Source organism: Anneissia japonica, unplaced genomic scaffold (assembly GCF_011630105.1).
Source record: "Anneissia japonica isolate Jap-2015-1 unplaced genomic scaffold, ASM1163010v1 scaffold26_len2425191_cov177, whole genome shotgun sequence".
Taxonomy (NCBI): Eukaryota; Metazoa; Echinodermata; class Crinoidea; order Comatulida; family Comatulidae; genus Anneissia; species Anneissia japonica.
In genome coordinates, this window is record NW_022685220.1 from 60235 (window position 1) to 80791 (window position 20557).

A 20557-nucleotide genomic window follows, 5' to 3' on the forward strand; every position below is an offset into this window, starting at 1 on the left:
TTTCCTCTTGATTTACCCCCCATCTCTAAAGATTTCCTCAAACCATGCTAATCACAGTATCATGTTGCTGTATTTTGTTGACAATCCATCACAGAGATCAGAGACCGAAGAAGCGAGTAGAGATCATTTGTAAACACAGCGAAGTGAAGAGCAGAGCAAGCTGTCTAAACAAACCATGCGCTACGTTGGTGTGTTCGTATTATATAAACAAATCACTCCTTTAAAATCTTCATTTCATTTGTATAATGACATCTAAAGCATCTGAAGAAAATGATCGGTCATCGGAGTACCATGCACTCGATGTAAATGATGACAAAGAAACAGCTTTCACCGATAAAGGACCCAAGGAAGAGGTAATGCTTTCTAAACTTTTAAGCCTACCGCATGCAACCACAAGATCAGGACGTTCTTCACCCTTGTAGCTAGCTACGGGAAGGGCTTCTCTATCTCGCTGAGATCACAAGCTTTGCCTTCTTTGCTAGGCCTAGTGAATATTACCTAGGGCTTTATAAACAAACCGTACGAACGTACTAGAATTGTTATTTATATTTTAAAAGGCGTTGGAAATGCAAAAGGTAAAAGTACATTGCTTTTTCCCCTATATTTCACATACATTCAGGTCTGACTTTTGACCTCATGAATATTTCCAGGGGTCAAAATTAGTGCTATTAGGATATTCCTTGTGCAAGGAAAATCAATTCACAGCGAGATGTAAAATTGCGCAAGGGATACTGGGAACATCTATTCTAAAGGCATACCAAATGAGGATTTATATTTGTTGTGCAAGGCAGAGAAAGGGAGATTTGATATAATTATTGTTCTGTCTCAGGGGTGGTGCAAGTGGGGCCGGGGCCCATCATTGGGGGAGAAAAATACATTTTTTCAGGGAGAGAAAAAAATTATGCAGTATGTATTTTTAACAAACTGTTAGGATCTAAAAATTATTAAAATTTAAACCTTCAAATATATATAACGGTACTGTCATAAGTTCCGGGGTGGGGGGGTTATCCACCAGGACCTCTCCTAGGGGTTCTTCCCAGCAAACACTAAACGTCCTTATAACGTTAGGTATTTAACAAAATAAAATTCGCACAACATTGTAAGAATGTTCAAACGTGAAATTAGGTTTTAAGTACGTACATATGGTTCTACAAAATAACATTTTTATCACCAAACTGTAAAGTTGTTATTATACAGATATTGCCTGCTTAGAGGTGTAATATAACATTTGATATCCCTGATATCACTGAACACATTACTTTAAATATCACATTACTTTAAATATCAAGAACTTTTATTTAACTTTTACACAATATCTGTCATATTACATAGCCAAAATACTTCATATTACTGTAACTTTTTAAAATGTTTCTGTTGTAATCTGTAACGTAGCGTTATCATTGATCGTTTAGCCTACAATTCACCATTTGCTCTCCTTACCTCAGCGTAGAATGACCGGAGAAACGTAACTCGTTGAGCTCCGTTGCTGTGAAATTTTCAATGCAAGTATAGGAGGCCTAGGCCTAATTTGATGATTCCTCGTCCTTACAATATTCACTGAGTGGGCCTACATTAACGGATGAATTAACAACAAATTTTGTACACCGAGAATCCTTTTCGTCAATAATTCTATCCAATTCGTCTTCGTCGAGAGATTTAAAATTATCTGAAGTCGCCATTTTCGAAGTGCTAGGCTTTCCACATTCACAAAATTTGTGAGCGATCGATCGTGCACTCAAAGAGTATACTCTTTGGTGCGCTTTCGACTAGCATTCTACGGGCGCAATGCAGGTGTAATCCGGTGACGTCAGAGACCGGTCACTTTTCAAAGTTATATTTCCCTACAGGGAAATATAACGTTTCCGATCCTCGTAGCGCTAGTCATGTGATGCCATTTCGACCAATCACGTACTCGTATTTACATAGGCTGTGTAATATAATGTTCTTATAATATTATTAGCTAGACGCAGGGTTCCCGGAACGCCGCCCTCAGCGGCGAGTGCGAAGGACAACTCAGGGTCAAAAGTGGAACGTGAAATTTGGATATGGTTTTGTAGTCAGATTTGCGAGAAAAACTTCAGTTACCCATGTTTCTCGACTGAGACGTCAGTGGGAGCTGTAATTTGTATGGCAAGGAGATTGAGCAACCCTTCATTCATATTAAGGGAATTTACGCCCAGAAACTTTGTAGTTATTAATATTTTGGTTATAATAGAAAATATTCATTTTTTGGTGACGTCACACTCACATAGTTAGCATGCATACGTCATAAGCTAGATATGTCACCTTTTCCTGGTAAGGCAAACTTTCCCGGCGTGCTTTTTTCATGGATAAACAAACACCACTGCGTTGCACATGGATGCCTTGCCGAAGCCAGGGCTAGTACAAGGGCCGCATTGTTAGCATTGTATAATACTTAGGCCTAAATAAGGTACCTCTGCAAATGAATTATTCTTAGTTATTTTTTTTTTCTTATTTTAATTTATTTCTTCCGAAAGTGTACTTTCTATCACATATAATTTCACTGTCTCTTGTTAGGCCTAGGCCTATAGTCTTATGCCTCATCGTCCCCCCGCAGCTAACCAGTTGTGTGTATTTCTTTGTGAAAATGAGTACCGCGGCGTACTCATTTTCACAAAGCATTTGCATCCCCTCTTGGAAAGAGGGATTCGAAATAATTTTCTCCATATCTTCGCTAATTAAATTAATCACCGTAAGTTAGCTTACACTTATGAATTTAGGGAGCACTTAAAATGTGAAATAATAATTTCACTACCCGACAAACTCCGAACTTTCATTCATTAGGCCTACATAATAGTTTCAAATTGCTGTACTATATACTCCAACATCACTGGCGCATGGTAACAACCAACTGACTGCAGACCATTTCCAGTCACACATTACTCTCCATAACACAGCACCCCCTAGTTCCGTCACCTCTGGGTTAGCAACCCCTAACTGGTTTTTACAGAAATAAAAGGTTGAATTGAATTGATTTTACTCCACTTCTTATTCAGCATACAATATTCCTTCACAATAGCATTTGGCATTGGTGTTTACATTTCAAAACTTGGTATTATTCATGGCCTTTGGTAACCGGAAAAACTTTGGGCCATTTATATTTGGTTCTGAGAAAGCAATTCTAAACATTTTGGGCTGACAACCAAAACAGAATTATTTAGCCATGGCCAACTTTCCAGACAATGTGGGTCCGTACTGTAATTTTAGGGACTGCGTACGTAGGGATAGGAAAAATCCTTAAAGCCCATTGGTGCATGAAGGATTTAAAATAGTACAGACAGAATTAAGAGGTGTTGGTTGGCTTTTCTTTTAAGACAAACTTAAAAGATCTGATGGGTGATTTGATGGGTGATCAGGATAGTCAAAGTGTATCTAACGGAAAAGGTGTGGTAAAAAATGCTTCGCTATTACATTATCTACACATATATAGAAAGGTCATGCTTAAATTTGCAGGCCTACTACCAGAAAGTATCTGAAAAGATCTATTCCTGTCTCCCGGTATCCAAAAGCTATCCCTTGCCCGTCTTGGCACAGTATATCAGAGGCTGTTCAGAAATCGGGGAATGGTAGGGATGCTTAATAAGTTTTTTATTTATTTGGTTTTATACAAAAATAAATTTTGGACATTATTTAAATCAAGCCATGTAATAGACACGTAGTGTTATATCAGTACGTGGGATCATTATATGTAACTGTGTAAAAACAATGGTACAGCCTCTTGCTTTGTGTTTGAAGTAGGCCTATAATCACCAGAGATTCCGTATCATGAAATCCTGTTGCTTGAATTGTAACTGTTGTAACATGCATCTAGAATCGCTTAACACTCTGCCCGCCAAACACGGAGATTTACGTGTTTGGTAACGCAACACTTGACTGCCAAACACGGAGATCTCCATGTTTCAGGTTTTTTAACGGAATCCGCTAGATGGGGTAATTACCTACATGTACTAACAATTTGAACTACTATATTCAGTCTAGACCGTAAGTATTTCACTATTTGTTTGTTTAACATTAGCGTAGAGCGGTATTGATTTACTTTTACAAAATCGCGATTATCTCAGCTTCCTGGTGCGAAATTGCGTAAATCTCCAAAAGTGGGTCATATTCATTTTACTGTTATGGGTCACAGATTGTGATTAGAATAAAGTGTTTGGACGGTACCATTGTAAAGTTAAAATGTTTGTAGTTCTTGTAGTATTCACTACATGTGAATCTGATCACATGCGCAATATCAACAAGCTTCTGAATAGTGTTCATATTTGCTGTCTGGCAGTGGCTGATAATATTTTTTTTAACCCCCTGGAGGTCAGAGTGTTACAAAAGTGAAATTTGCAGTCACAATCAATCAGCCATCAATGCTTCTGTAGATTATATTTCCTGAGACTTATGAAAATACAAACAATAATTTTTTTTAAATCGTATATGCAGTATTTTGTGCATGTATTTTTACTAAATGTTCGAGAAAATGTCAAAAATTGTTGTTAAAAATTGTTATTGCAATTTTAATTTATTTAATGATTAGGGTAATTAAAAATATGAAATATTGTTGTTTTTTGTAATATGATACCCTAGAACGCAAAGTTACCACCACTGATGAATAAAATCGTCTAAAAATACACTTTTTTTCAGAAAGTAACTATTCTGACATTTCCTACAATTTCCTACCATAATAATAATAATAATTATAATAATAATAATATAATTAGTAATATAGGCTCTTAATATAGTACACTGTAGTCATCTCTCAGAGCGCTGTTACACACAAATGTAATGAATAAGAAAAGACGTTAAATTTTGAAAAGATGGAGTTTCACGCCTTAAAACATAGTCAAGGACGTTGTAATAAATATTAGGAGCTGGTTCCATAATAATAGTGCACTGGCAGAAAAAGGTCGATTGCAATATTTTGTTTAAAAACATGGACTACTTAAATCAATTATATTTAATCAAGAAAAATCTCTTTCTCGAGGGATGAATAAATTTGTTGTTTTGTCAAGAATTCTAGGTGCATGTTGGGTTATTCCCATCAAAATGTTTGAACAGACTCCACTAAGCATCTTGAATGCAGTGAAGCAGATCAACTTATTGTCCAAAATACTGATCACTCAACTACTAACAAAAATGACAATATATTTGTACAAAGGTTATAACTGTATCAAACAAAAATTTTCCATCAATATATTTTACTTGCTGTAGAATTTTTTCAAAAGCATACTGTACTGTATGTGTAGTGCATCATAAATTATATAAACATATTTTAAACTGAAACTAAAGTTGAACAAAGTTCTTCTTATCGTGTCCACACACATGCTCAGGCCCATAGCCAGGTTCTTCCAAGGTGGGGGGGGGGAGTTTCTGGGCGTGAGGTCCACAGTCAAGCCCCAGTGGGGTCTGCGAAACCCCCAAAGCAAGAGAATTTTTGTGCTTTATGGGTCTAAATATTAATGCTATAAAAGCAGATATGTTTGAAAATGCCTGTGTCTGGGTGGGTCTGCAGTGCATTAGTTGGGTTGGAGGACTGATTTGGGAAATTTAAAGAGGGGGGGGTTTCGCCAGAAAAGAGGGGGGTTTTGCTAGAAAAAGGGGTTCTCCCAAACCATAAAACCCCCCTGGATACGGGCCTGCATGCTACTGTAGATGCTTTGTTTCAGCCACAGCTGGACACAGTTTCTAGCACAATCATTGTACTCTGCCAATGATACAAGTACAGTAGATGTTGACTTTATCTTGTTTGTGTGGTGGTGGTGGTAGAATAGTATTATCCAGGGCTGCGACAAGGACGCTTCTACCATGACCCCGAACAAAGTTTAGAATATCAAAAAAGAATATCAAACAAGCAATATCACTTGCTCTTTTTTTTTTTTTTTCAACTGCATTTTTTTTATGAATTGTATCCTGTTGCCAAGATGGTAGGTCAGTCCCTAAAAATACAGAAACAGCGTTTAAAAAAATATATGAAATGAATTTATAGCACATATTAATTTTGCATCAATTACATTCACAACTTTTGGTGAGAATGACAGGCAATAGTTAACCTTGCATGATCTTAAACATTGTGAAAAAAGTTCATAAGCAGAGTAGGCCTATAATAGCTATCCTGATGGGCAATAAACACTGGTATCGGAATACCAAAGTATTCCAACGAGTACTTGAGGTAAAATTAGGTATAATATTAATAGAGAGAGAACAGTTGTGGAAAACAAAAAACCCAATACAATTTGTATTTCTAGATAAATCCTATTATTTAAAAAAATTAAAATGTTTCTTTAAATGCATTCTAGCATTTTAACTATAAAATTGAGTAAAATGCAACCTCCAATTTGAGACCCTGTATAATTCCGAGATCCCTCTAATTCAAGACCAAATTATAATTCAAGAACCAAATAACAAACCTTACTCACTAATTGAGACCACCTATAATTTTCATGTATTTAGTATTAAGTTCTATTCAACTGATGAAAAACACTTTAATAGCAAAGGAAAGCTACTCTATTGTTAGCTAAATAATGAGGTTTAGTGTGCCATTGTATTTGAATGAAAACCAGGAGTTATCTTGTACTCTTTAGTTCAATTCAATTCAATTCAGTTGTGGCGAGTGCCTTCTTAGGTCATTGTATCTATAGAAACACAGGAGATTGAAATACAAGAAAAAAATCATAGAATTCATCATGGGGTAAAGTGAACTACTGTATATAATGAACTGCATAACCACAACTTTGAACAAACTATGCATCTTGGTATTGGGCCATTACAGTACTCCACTAAGGTCCTAATGACCCGCATGCACGGCCCAAGTCTAAAAGGCCTATGCATCATAGGCTAGCAGGGGCAGAGGCGGGGGGTGGTGGGATGCAGATGTGTGATCGCACCCACCTAGATTGTAGTATGACAAAGTTGTGTATTGTGTAGTTGATATGAACATAGTACCAGTAAGATTTTTAAGGTATGAGTGCAATTTCTGGGCACCTGGAGATCCATTTTTTTCCCAGCTCAGCCCCAACCATGGTGGGGCTGAGGTGGTATAGACTCTCACGCACCCCGTACTGCCAAATCTTGCTTCCCAACCCTAAACTACTGTACTAATATGCATCATGGGGTAGAGACGTTATTTCACTAGGTGCTATGACCGCCATACCTGAATATTTGTTGTTTGAAAGCTGTTAATACACATGAGAGCTGTTGCAATGTAAATAGTGTTAGAAATTTATACAGGAAGTCAGATTTTGCAATATTCTGCAGTGAAAATTTATATTTTTTTGCAGTTTTGATCACATGTTGGTCTAAACTAATGTAACTAATGTTTCATTCTTACCCTAATTATTACCACCTTATTTTTTTATTTATTACTTTCACATCCATTTCACCTTTCTTTACCGGATGGAATAAAAAATATAAACTAGGTTTATTACATTTGAAACTATAAAAGTTTCATGAGAAAAAAAATCTCAGTGTTTCACATGCAGAATTCTCATCATAACTGTATCTCAAAATTTTAGCAGTATAAATAAAAAATTGTTTGTCTAGCACAGTAGGCCTACAGTACTATGATTTATTCCAAATATAGGTCTAGTATATTGTCTTTGAAATTCAAAAAAATATCCGAATAAAAATTAATGGTGCATTTGTACTTTGGTTACACAATGATTTATCAGTTTATCTGACAATTCAATTTGTCCAAAACAATTTAAAGTGTGTTAAAGTCTTGATGAGAAAACTCATATTGTTCTAGATGTTGGACATATTTTAGGCCTATTATTTATGGGTCTAGGCCTAATGATGTATATTATTTATGGGTCTTGGCCTAATAATGTATTTTTGTTAGTGTTTTATTCCATTTTGGTATGTCTGTAATTGGGCCACTACTTCTGTAGAACTTGGAAATGCAAGACTATGGGATTAGTATTAAGCTAAAGTTACTGTACGACCACCAAATAGCTTTCAAATTAGGTTCATGTTTCGTGCGAATTCCATGTGTTTATGCTAGGTTGTGATTTACTGTTCCGCCATCAAAATGCGATCGCCTCAACTTCCTGTCCTGCAATTCATCGACCCGGCCCAAAAGAAGAAGTATGAACGTCCGTAAGGCACCCCTGGGCCAACTTAAAACAACTTAAAACAATAACTGAACGGAAATGAAGTTGAGTCGGCCGTAATTTAAGGCGACCCTAGGCCGGCATAAAAGTGTGATTGGGCTCTAGGAAATGCAAGACTATGGGATTATTATTAAGCTAAAGTTACGACCACCAAATAGCTTTCATTGACCAATTTGTATTCATCAGTTTCATCTATGCCATACTTATACTTGCTAGCTTGTTTGATCAATTGGTATCCACTGTTTGACCTAACATCCCACAAGTGAATTTTTTACCCCAATTTCTAGCAAATTGATTCAGTTGAACTATAGTTTTGAATAGAAGTTGTTTTATTATATAGAAGGGGTGTGATGGGTTGGAGTAGATGGGAGCATTACTGATTCAAGTATGAATTGTATACCTTGTTTCAATTTTTTTATGCATTTTTGAATTTTTAATTGTATGAAATTGTTTGTTTTATTTTGGCCTGTGTGGGTTAAATTTGAAAAAGGGGTTACTTTAGTTGATTGAGTAGTGAAGGATATATTTGTGTATGTGAATACAAATGTATTCTACCACCGGGTAGAGTTAACGTTACAAAAAATGGTTTTATTTGTCGTCTTCCTAAAAGTTCTATAATTCTATCTGTTTCAATCCTTATATCAATTATGTTTTATTAGTATTACGTGTACAGTAATAAGTGACTCATTGTTTTGTATTTAAGTTGAATGCACCATCCTTGATTGCCTCTGATCTAAAGGCGTATGTTCACAAAGTAAATAAAAGTAAATAAAATATATCTTTAGCACTTCTGACAGATGATAATCTACAAATATACTTAATCATTATTATTCTACTGTACTAATAGTATGCAAAGAAAAATCTTCAATATTCTATGGTAGCAAATTTTTTGTCGATGACTAAATTTATTCACGGAAATATAATGCATGTAGTGGGGTAGAGAACTGTGACTCAACGTTCTGGGGCAATACAAATTAACCAATCAAAAATATGGGGTTGTTGTCCTCTACACTTCAGCTTTAAAAAAAAAAGGTTTAAAAGAAACTACTACTAACTGCATTACAGTATAATAATACAGTAATCATCTTTATTTATTCACAAGAATCTTTCACACTGTGGGTTTTCTTACAAAAGTTGAGGAGCATAAATAATAAAATTATGACATGAGACTTTATCAAACTAAACTAAAATAAAGAAAAGAAACAATTGACAAAGCCTAATTTAAAATTCATTTTTTTTTAGCTAAAATTTGATTGTAAACTGACTTATACTAAGAAAAACATCAAATACAAGGAATTACAATATTATTTGTTGCATTTATCTGCTTTAGAAATTACTGTTTCCTTTAAATATCCCTAAATACACTAAAAACAAGAGCCAACATTGAAAGTAACTGTAAATTATCATTTGTTTCAGTATCAATGTTAAAAAAATGGAATAATAAGTGGTAAAATTGGAAGCAAATTGCAAGGAAACATGATGTAAACACTCTCTGTAAAATATTCTTGAAACAAAATGTGCAAATGCGATGCGATCTGCACATGTCTACAATCAATTGAGGATGTGACGTAAGTTGATTTCCGGTCGTCTCAAAAGCGGTTGCGAACGCAGTTTGGCCAATATTTTTGTCGAACACAATCTCGCTCACGACCCAGTGCCTCAACCGCTCGCAATCGATGGAGACGTGACTTAAGTCAATTTAAAAGGTTTTAATCCAGTTCTGTGAAACAAATGTGATAATAGACTTTTGTCAAGAATGTCTTTATCATCCACCTCCTGCTATCTGTGCCTCTTCCCTGTATTTTACTATTAAAATATCACAGAAATAATATAGACAATTGCCAATGCCATCGTAGACTTCTCAGAAATCAAAAGAGTGCGTTCTGGGTAACTATGAAGCAAAGATTTTGCTCAGGTTGGCATTCTTCCTGCTCGTTTTTGTTTTATTCTTATCTGCCGTATAAAAATAAAATTAATTTTACCAAAAAGAAAATTATACTTTGTAAAAAGACCTAACAAAAAGCAGTGAGTATATATCCAGGCATGTATAAGAAAAATATAATTCCAATTGAGGTCCTTGGATTCCATTTGCTATCATATTGTTTCTGTTGTCTCCAAATCAAAATAGTAATAATAATACATGACAAATAGAGAAAAATATACTTTGTGGTAACAGACCTCACAAAATACATAAGACCATATTTTCAGGCATCTAACATCCCCCAACTAGACCTACCAAGCCTCACACATTCGGCGTGAGACTCGTGTTTCCATGGTCTTTCTCACACACACACTCTCGGTGGCCAAAATCTCACGCATAAATGTGATATTGCATAATAAAAAATGTGTATATTATTTTTGACCTTTCGGTGGTAAGAGACCATGGTAGGAGGAGTACATAAAAAGACCTTGCTGAAGGGAATTAATGTCAGCAAGTTTAAGAAAATTGAGATTAGAAAATAAAGAAAAAGAATGAGACCATGGTGGAATGCCAGATATAATCCTGATAGCCTTCTTTTGAATGATTTGAAGTTTGCTTAAGTTGGATGAGTAGGTGTTTCCCCAAACAATGTTGCAGTAGCTCAGATAGGGGAGAATGAGAGAGCAATAAAGAATACGAAGAACATTGCGGGGAACAAAAGAGGATAACCTAAAAATGATGCCAAGGCATTTGGATACTTTATTTTCAATTTGGGAGATTTGTTTTTTCCAATTTAATGCACTGTCAAGATAAACTCCTAGGAACTTGGCAAATTCGGTATTGGGAATTTCCTGATTATCAATATAGATTTTGAAATTCGAAGGATCGAAAGTTTGTGATTTTTGGGGACTTTGAAACAGAATGAAGCTACACTTCTCGTGATTAATTGAAAGTTTGTTGGCAGCAAAGTATTGGGAAGTGGAAATTAAATTAGAGTTAACAATGTTGAATAAAGAATGGATATTTTGATAGAATATAGGATAGTGGTGTCATCACCATAAAGGAAAAAAGAAAGAAGGTTGGAAGACAAGTGAACATCATTAATATATAAAAGGAACAGAAGAGGGCCCAATAGAGATCCCTGGGGGACACCACAAGTAATCTGGTGAAAGTTGGAGATAGTGTTGAGATATTTAGTGCACTGTGAACGATTAGAGAGGTAACTTCGAAAAAGATTAAGAGCGGGACCACGAATATCATAGTGAGAAAGTTTATATAAAAGGATGTTATGGTCAATATTATCAAATGCTTTGGAAAGGTCAATAAAAATTCCTATAGTAAATTGACTATTTTCAAATGCATCGACAATTTTATTGGAGAGGTCAGTAAGGGCAATGGATGTATTGTAGCCTTTTAACCGAAAGGTCCACTGATTAATCTCAGATAAGAAAGTATAATACATACTCCAAGTATTGAAATACACGCCATCGTGTTGGGATTCAATATTTCGACATTAATTATGTCATCATCAGGAATGATGACATAATTAATCACTGATGATGACATAATTAATGTCGAAATATTGAATCCCAACACGATGGCGTGTATTTCAATACTTGGAGTATGTAGCCTTTTCTGAACCCAAATTGTCTGTCATAAAGTATATTAAATTTAGTAATAAATTTGAGTGTTTTATCATAGATTATTTTTTCAAGGGCTTTTGAGAAGACTGATAAGATTGAGATTGGGCGATAATTTGAAAGGTCAGATTTGGATCCAGATTTAAAAATCGGTGTAACACGGGCTAGCTTCATTCTGTTAGGAAAAACCCCCTTGGAAATCGAGAGGTTAAAAATATGACATAGGGGTTGACAGATGAAGTTGGCAACATATCTGATGACTTTGGTATGGAAATTATCAATACCGGTTGATTTATTAACTTTAAATGAGTTAATATACAGGCCACTTCAGATTCATTAACAGGGGTAAGAAAAATAGAATTAGGTGTGGGGTTGGGTAAGAATTTCTTAAAGGATTTGTTAACTTGGGGAATTTTTTTAGCTAAAGAGTGTCCGATTTCAACAAAGTAGTCATTAAATGCAGATGCAATTGTTGTGGGATCTTTAGTTTGTTCACTGTTACAATTGAAATAGGGATTTGTTTGGTTATTGGGGTTTGTTTTTTTTATCAGCAGATTTATAGTTTTCCAAGTAGACTTGATATCATTTTTGTGTTTGAGAAATAAATTTTTGTAGTAGGTAGCTTTGGTAATTTTAATAAGTGAATTTAATTTATTGCGAAATTGTTTGTATTTGGTTTCATTTTTGGCAGATGGGCAATGAAGGAATTTTGCATAAAGTTTTTGCTTATATTTAATAGAGTTGAGAAGGCCGTTGGACATCCATGGTTTTAGCTTATGTGATTTTTTTTTTACATTTTTGAATGGGAAATTCTCTTCATAGATATTTTTGAATATGTTTTCAAAATTATTATAGGCTTCATCGGGGTCATGCACATTAAGGACTTCAGACCACTGTTGGTTACAAATATGTTGGCGAAAATTCTCTAAAGTTAAGGGATTAATATTTCTAAATCTAGGTATTACTTCCCTATCTGAGCCAACTACACCATTGGATGAGTGAGCAATATTCAATAGATAGGATATGTTAAAAACAGGGAGATGATCACTTATGTCGCTGTATAATAAACCACTGAGGTTAGGGCAATCAAACATGTTGGTAATAATATTGTCCAGCAGGCTAAAAGAAGTATTTGTAATACGGGATGGTCTATGAATAAGGGGGAGATAATGATTACTAAATAATGGGCATCGTTTCTAGATTCATGTTTAAGTATATCGATGTTAAAGTCCCCAAGAATATAGGCATATATATTTTCACAAGACAGTTTGGCCATAACACTATCAAACTGATCAATAAATTTAGTAGAGTCAAGGGATGGAGCTCGATAAACTTACTGCAGCCTAACTCGGACCAAAACATCAGTTGTGAATAGGTTCATGTGGACAGCCTGATATATGTATTCTCAAGCAAAAGTGCAGATTCTGAACACATTTTAGTTGTAAGAATCCTACCCTAGAAAAGCAAAGAAAAGCATTTCCGGGCAAGTAGGAAAAACTTCCACAAGACCCCTTTGGGGATGAGTTTTTAAAACTAAAGTCTCACACCTAGAAATTGGTTTAACTTGGAATCTCTGCATCACTGCTATTGCCGTATTCTGCTACTAGCACCCCTGAGTTAAGCTTTATCATGAAAGTTTGTGCCCCCACCCCATTTCAAATATTTTGATTTCAAACAATCTCAGTTGTTTTGATTATAAAAGTCTTGATTGCTTTTATGATATTTTATTACAATACCTTGCTGTGAATTCTTTGTTGTATTTGAAATAAAAATAAATTTTTTAAAAATTCAAAGCTGCTCCAATAATGTTAATATACCTGTAAAATCGTTTGATTTGAATGAGATTTATAACATATTTTATAACATATTTTTGTGCATCCTAATACCAATTTGTAATACTTTGCTGGTCAATTTAAACTGTTTATAGAAACCATTAAAGTATGAAAATTATTTGCACTTGCAACCCGCAACATTTAAGGAATCAACTGTATCATATGTATGACATAACCTATAATTTACAGTATGCATAGCTCAGTTATATGGCTTGCCAAGGGAAATGAAAGGAAATAGGGAGGAAGACACGTAACTGTTTGATATGCACTTGTGGTTTTCAAATTAACTCGATGACATTGCTGATTTTATAGAAGCAACTTGACCTTGTAAATCAGTTGAGGTATAACATTGAAATATGTTGCATTGTATAAAGTATTGTATTGATGTAAAAAAAATTCACTTGATGTACTATATGTTCTACTTGATATTGATCAGAGCTAAATCAAATCTTGTAGATCTAGATAATCTCTATTTTAGCCTAATGCTTTGAGATACAGAATTAATAATAACAGTCATGGTAAAAGCTCCAGCATATCCAAAATCTTGAAATATAGGATTTCTTTAATGTTATTTAAATTGCAAAAAAAAATCCCAATTTCCTCCTTTTTTTTTTTTTTGCACACTCCAGTTCGATACCCCTCTAATTCTGGGACCCCTCTAATTCCGAGACCCCTTCGAGACCACTATTTTAAAGAACCAAATAACAATCTTCAATCTTTTAATACAAAGCTACAGTAATCCTCTAATTTACATGTCGACAAGGACGTGAAGCCCCGCCCACAAAGTCACAAAAACTTTAGACAATGGCGGCTGGCGAGTTGGCGAACATTTTCTTTGCTATCAAACTTCTTTAAGAAAGAGAATTCAGGGCAGGCGGTATAAAAATAAATCATATATTCTTCATTGTGTTAATCTTATTCATGGAACAGGCGAGGAAATTGTTCCTCCCAAAGGAAGAGGGAAAAGCCGCATTCAGTCAACCTCGTTGTCGGCAAAGGCAAAGTCACTAATGAGGCAGCGTACTGCGCTCGTGTAAATCTGGGTATCTACAACAACCGAGCATAGACATCTAGGCCTAGGCTCACGTATGTTTCACGTTGACAACCAGCTGTAAGGAAATTAAAATGTCAGAGAAAAAGTTTTTGATCACGTGACTAAATGACGCTCGCTGATTAGTCGGTTTATCTGTCAATCAAATCTCGTCGAGATGTTAATTGGAGACCGAATCCCAAGACCACCTCAAATTTTCAGCACCCAAAGTGGTCTCAAATTTGAGGGTGAACTGTATATCCAGTTTACTGTAGTTGGCCTGATCGAAATAGTATTTGCAGTACCAGCTGCTACTTGGCGATCGGATTCAACACTACTGTAGTCACTATAGTGTAAGCTCAGTAATCTAGTGGTTATGGCGGCAGGCTAGTTATTTGGAGGTCGTGGGTTCGATTCCCACTCAAATCATTTTTTCAGCAAGTATCTGGGAATGTACTGAGTATTCGGTACGTAAACACTTCAGGTAGTTCAAAACATCACTCCTATGATATTTTCCTGAACCAAACTTAAATCAAAATGACTTGATGTTGCCATTAATGATGAAGATGAAAACCAGCCACAATATACATATTCTTAATGTACTGTACATTTATTGCTGCGAAGCAGCCAATTCATATTCAAATTCAGCAATTTGACCTCTGAAAGGTCGTTGTTTGTCAAAATACAGGGCCTAAGATGACTGAAAAGTGGAGTTTCCTTCTTTCGTTCTGCCGGGTAAAATCAATTACTTTAGGCGACGTTTGTAGACTAACCAACACGTACCAACATCCGCATGTCGCGCTAGCCTTATCCTACTCTAGGCCTAGACTAGCTAGGATGGTATCTAGGTTTAGCCTTGAAGGGACGAAGGTCCCAATGAAAAACAACGTTGCTCCTTGATAGCTAACATATTGTCTATTTAACATCACAATAATTCATTATTAGACCTATAGTTGTTTTTTGAATTGTACTCCACAAATCTCAGCCGATACCTCACACAACTCGTTAACAACGTCTCATATCTATTGTCGTGATGTCATGGCTCGCTGGCTCACACTTGCGATGTCTCGCACTTGTGATCAAATAACACGCTGGCTCGCACTTTGGCAACACTCTTTGGCAGTCAACTCGCCCCTAGAAAACCCGCCCTTGGACACTTGCCCCATAAAAAAATGTACACTCTATACCATGCAGTCTTCAAAATAAAAATTGTAACCTTTGGTAATCAACTACATTTTCCACATACATAGAAATTTTTGAAACTTTATTAAAAAAAACCTAAACCATAATTCACCACTATAGACACTTTTTGACAAAAATGAAAAATTACGACTTTGTTACCCAATAAGAAGTGTTCTAATTATAGACAATGGGTCGTGTCTCATATTATTTGTTATATTTTTATTATTCATTATTTTCACTTGACTCGCATAAATAAATTTGTTCGAAGAACATTTATATGCTGTTGTACTTCGCAGCACTTCACTTGCAATTTGCAATTTCTAGTTTATGCTTATACAGTAGTGTAAGCCATGAAATTCTCGCACCTACTGTAGTGCTCTGAAGTTACTAGGGTGCCCGGGGTAGATCATAAAAAATGCTAACCTTACAGGACATTTTGCAGTCCTCAAGGCAAGACTAAAACCAATACTATTCATTCAGTTCCAAAGTGTGTTGATTAATGTACTAAGAACTTTTGATGATGAAGGAGGTATTAAATAGACTAGAGTCTGTTTAATATGTCCTTGGATTGATCGTTAATATCCACAGTTTATTGTGAAAATCTAGTATTGATTAAAAGCCGAGACACATGTTTCTTTGTGAACATCTACTAGGGCTGTATATGAGGTGGTCGATAAAGCAGAATTAGTGGTAGCAAAAAAAATGCCTGCTATTATATCTTGGATACGTGATTGGGAGGGCCTGCATAGAGAAAACGTCTGCGAGAAATGGCAGGCAGGTTTTGAGATTGGTCACAATTTTAGAAATCTTCAAACGAGAGTCTGTCTTCTTGAAAAATGGTGTCGTGACAGTTTACGGTCTTGAGACCAGATGGTATTACACTACTGTAAGGCCCCTACTTGTGGAAGTATGTTGTATTGGCAAGGGATCTATGCTTCAGGATCAGGACTTAAAGGCTGAAGACACAATAGACATTTCCGGAGTGTCAATCAAACTTAACAACAGACCAATCATAGCAGGGCCAGGAATACGCGCGCGTCTCACAAACACATGTGTTGTCCGTGTGTTTTAAAACTGTCGTCTTGTGGGACCTTAGCAACAGTATCCAAGGGGCGGAGCTTAGCGGAACGGTCCATTATCTTTCGGACATCTGCAGCCATGTCGACTGCTGAATAAAAAAGTAATAACAAAGACTGGTGTAATAGTGGAATTATTAAACCGAAAAGCAATAAGATATTAATAATAGTAATAGCAACAATCAATAATAATACTATACAGTTAGTAAGGATTGATAATAATAATGATGATAATCAATAATGATCAGTAGTAACAGCAGTAATTAAATAAGTAATACTAACATTCAATAAAGAACAATAACAGTAATAACTTAATAGTCACACAGTATAAATTATTTAACAATACTGGCATTGCTTTTAATGCAGTCTTTTCAGCCTTAATATTTATAATGTTCTTAGTTAAGCGAATACTTTCATGGGCCTCAGCACGTTTTCGCCCCCAGTCGTTACACCGCTGCCCCAAAATCATTGGTAGGGCTGTCATCGTTTCAGATTAAAACGTTGCCATTTGCTTCAAATTAAAAACCAAAGAAGTCTTATGATTCCAAAAGTTTCAAATGAACATTAAGGATAAGTATAAAAAATATACTATAACAGTATGTTTTGCCAAAAGAAGGTGGTAGACCTTCAGTGTATGGAGGTCAAATGAATGCTCTATTGGAAAGTTATTTTATGAATTGGTATGGGAAAATTGCTTTGAATGCCAAATGATGATGTCACAATTCTTTCAAAGCCAAAGAATGGATGTGTTGCCAAAATACAAAAAACAATTGGAAATGAAAGTAATATTGTGCGTTCTGGTATTTTGTGTCTACTGCTCGCTTTCAGGCAAGTAGACACTTTTCAATCATCTCTATTTCATAAAAAATAGAAATTAAATTATTTTTATTATGCCTTCCACTTTTTGAATCCTCCAAAAATAAGATATATTTCTTCCTTAATTATATAACTTTATATTATTTGTCTACACTGTTTTACATTAATCAATATAAAATGTTTTTTTTTCTTTTCCACTTAGTTGCTTTTGGAAAAATCATTTTACTAAATAAGAAAACAAAATTTTATTTTTTCCCGCCGTCCTTTGACTTTCTTACAAAAAATAAGTTCGCTAAACAAGGTATTAAAAAAGTCTTGCCTAAGTTATCAAAAATAATAATTAAATCTTGAATACTCTTTTCAAATGTCATTCAAGTTTTTTCTGGATTGTGTTGTTTAGTTGGTTTATGTTCGTAAAACTTTTCATCTAAAGCAAACGCATGTATTATATTAACTCCAGCAGTTCAAATATTTTTTTAGAACTACTAATTTATATATTACTAATTGGTAATTGGTTGTCATTGTTTTATAACAATAGATGTCAGATATTCAGGGTGAGGACGACGACGTAGTCAAATGTTCAACGTTAGAGGGCGACATTGAAACTGGACAGGTATATGTACAGTCAGAGGGAAATGCTTTTACAGAGGTAATCAACTTTCAACTTCAACCTTCAACTTTTCATTTTGTTACAAAAAATTGGAATTGCATATGTGACGTTCGCTTAAAAGAAAATGATATTAAACAAATTGAATTGCACTTAAAAAATCAGAATACTGTATAAATAAAAATATGAAATAATGTTGCGTAGTACTTCTAAGTTTACTGTAGTCACTTTATGCAAATGAAAATGTAATGCACAAATAGAAACATCCTATGCTCTTCATTTTGTCATTGGATCTTGTATCTAGATCTACTATATAACTGTTAAAATGTGCAACATTAACTTTAGACCATTTTGAAGTACAATATATGAATGCTATTTTATTGTCGTAGGCGCTAGAGACACTTGCAGGAATTTTTAATACAATGACATGGCACCACCAGAAATTTCAGGATGTGCAGTCAAAGGTCGCTGATGAGTGGTTCAAGTTACCTAATAGGATCCAAATTCCCCTCATTCAAAACTGTTTGGGGCCAGTTTTAAGAATAGGCACCTCTAAATGCTCAGAAATGGCACTCTTAAGGCCAACTCAGACAGCGTCGGCCGACGCAGCCCGACCCGATTTATCGTCGGGGACAGTCTTAAGCCGTCGTGAGAAATATTAAACATGTTTAATATTCTACGACGCAACTGCCCCCGACGCACACCATCGCGTCTGTGTTTAACTCACACAGACCCGACGCGACAACAAATCACATCGGGCTGCGTCGTACAACGCTGTCTGAGTTGGCCTTTAGACAATAAAAATGCTTATTTAAAGCAGTGTTCCCCGATGGAATAATTAGCTTCTTCCCTGATGTGGGATGTGGGGAGGGGGGTCCAGAGTTGTCTAGCAGATGGTAACGCGCCCTGCTGGACCCCGCACTGCCGCCACCACTGTTTCAATAAGAACTTTGCAATTTCGGGATAGAAGAAACATAACACGTTTCATGTATCTTTTTGCCAGTGATATATTTTTTTTCCTCCAACAGGCAATAGAACAGATAGAAAAAGTATTGAGCTCGATATGGAGGCGTAACAGAAAGGCAATTGTTAGGTTCATCTATGTGATACTGGCAGTCTTGTATTATACGTATTTAATTTTCGTCTTGTCAAAGTACTTTGAGCGATCGTATCAACTCCTCATTATTACGATCGTCGTAAACGTTTTATGGTTTATTAGTATTGTAAAAAGAAGATGGGGCTCGAATATTTATTTGGCCGTTGGAAAGAAACCTATTGATTACTGTAAGGTGAATTGGAAATGCTGTAAATGGTGAGTAAATTGTTAATAGTGATGGTGGTGATGGTCAGGGGCGAATCCAGTAGATCCACTAAATTTATTGAAATTAGCACTCTCACTTATCTATTCTGAATATGTTGTGCCCCCTCCCAAACCCCCCCCCCTTTGGTAAAATTCTGGATCCGCCCCTTATGGTGATATTGATATTAATGATTATGTAAATAATACTTGTGTAGTGCATAATATCAAAGATGCACTGTCTGTTATGAGCTAAAAAATAGAAAAATTAAATTCCATGTTTTATACTACTTAATTTGTATATTTACACAACTTCTCAACTTAATTAAAAATTTGAAAGAGAAACAAATATTCCCATCAAGTAACAGACAGTTAAATAATTCCTTTTCACTATTCGTCTGTATAAACCCTTAAATATTGAATTATATAAAATTATTTAAATCAGTTAAAACTAATCTTTTTTTATGTCTTTGTGTTTGAAAATTAATACCGGTTACTTTTTTAGTCGATTTAAATGGGCAATTCAAAATTTTGTTATAGTTTTTGAGAGTTTTTATGATATTTTGGCAGAGCTGAGTTCATTTATAATAGTTATTTACTTTGGTAAATGGTGGCAGCAAGTTGTATTATTGGTGGTGATGCTGATTTGTGATCGTACAGTGGCGTAATGGCCATGAGCTCTCAGAGAGTGGAACCCAAACCAAAGTCTTTGTGAGCAAAAATGCTCTCCGAGATTTTCTCACCCTCATAGTAGTGCTATTGGAAATGTTGATGCTTGTGAAGAAGATTAATAACAATTAATTTATAATGCACTAGTATCAGTCACTGACTATCATGGCACAGTAACAGGTCTGTGCATGAATTTTTATTAATATTTTTTTCCCTTTTCCAATATTTTATTAAAGTTGTAAGCAAGACAAACTATTGCAAAAAGATATAAATAATAAATATAAATAGTTTTGAAAATATGTAAGAATAACCAACTCGTGACACAAATGCCCGACTGCCCCATGATCTCCTGTTATGACTGTTGACTAAGATT

At 35.2% G+C, this 20557-nt stretch overlaps 1 protein-coding gene across 1 annotated transcript in view; it reads left to right on the top strand.

The window, feature by feature from the left end:
* Nucleotides 1–17: 17 nt before the first annotated feature.
* LOC117108511 (solute carrier family 28 member 3-like) overlaps nt 18–20557 on the top strand; it is a gene marked incomplete in the record, with an annotated part of 54937 nt that continues 34397 nt past the window's right edge. Inside the window, 3 exon segments of the mRNA XM_033250534.1 lie at nt 18–353; nt 18150–18260; nt 19247–19530. Of these exon segments, the coding sequence (XP_033106425.1) occupies nt 246–353; nt 18150–18260; nt 19247–19530 (503 nt within the window).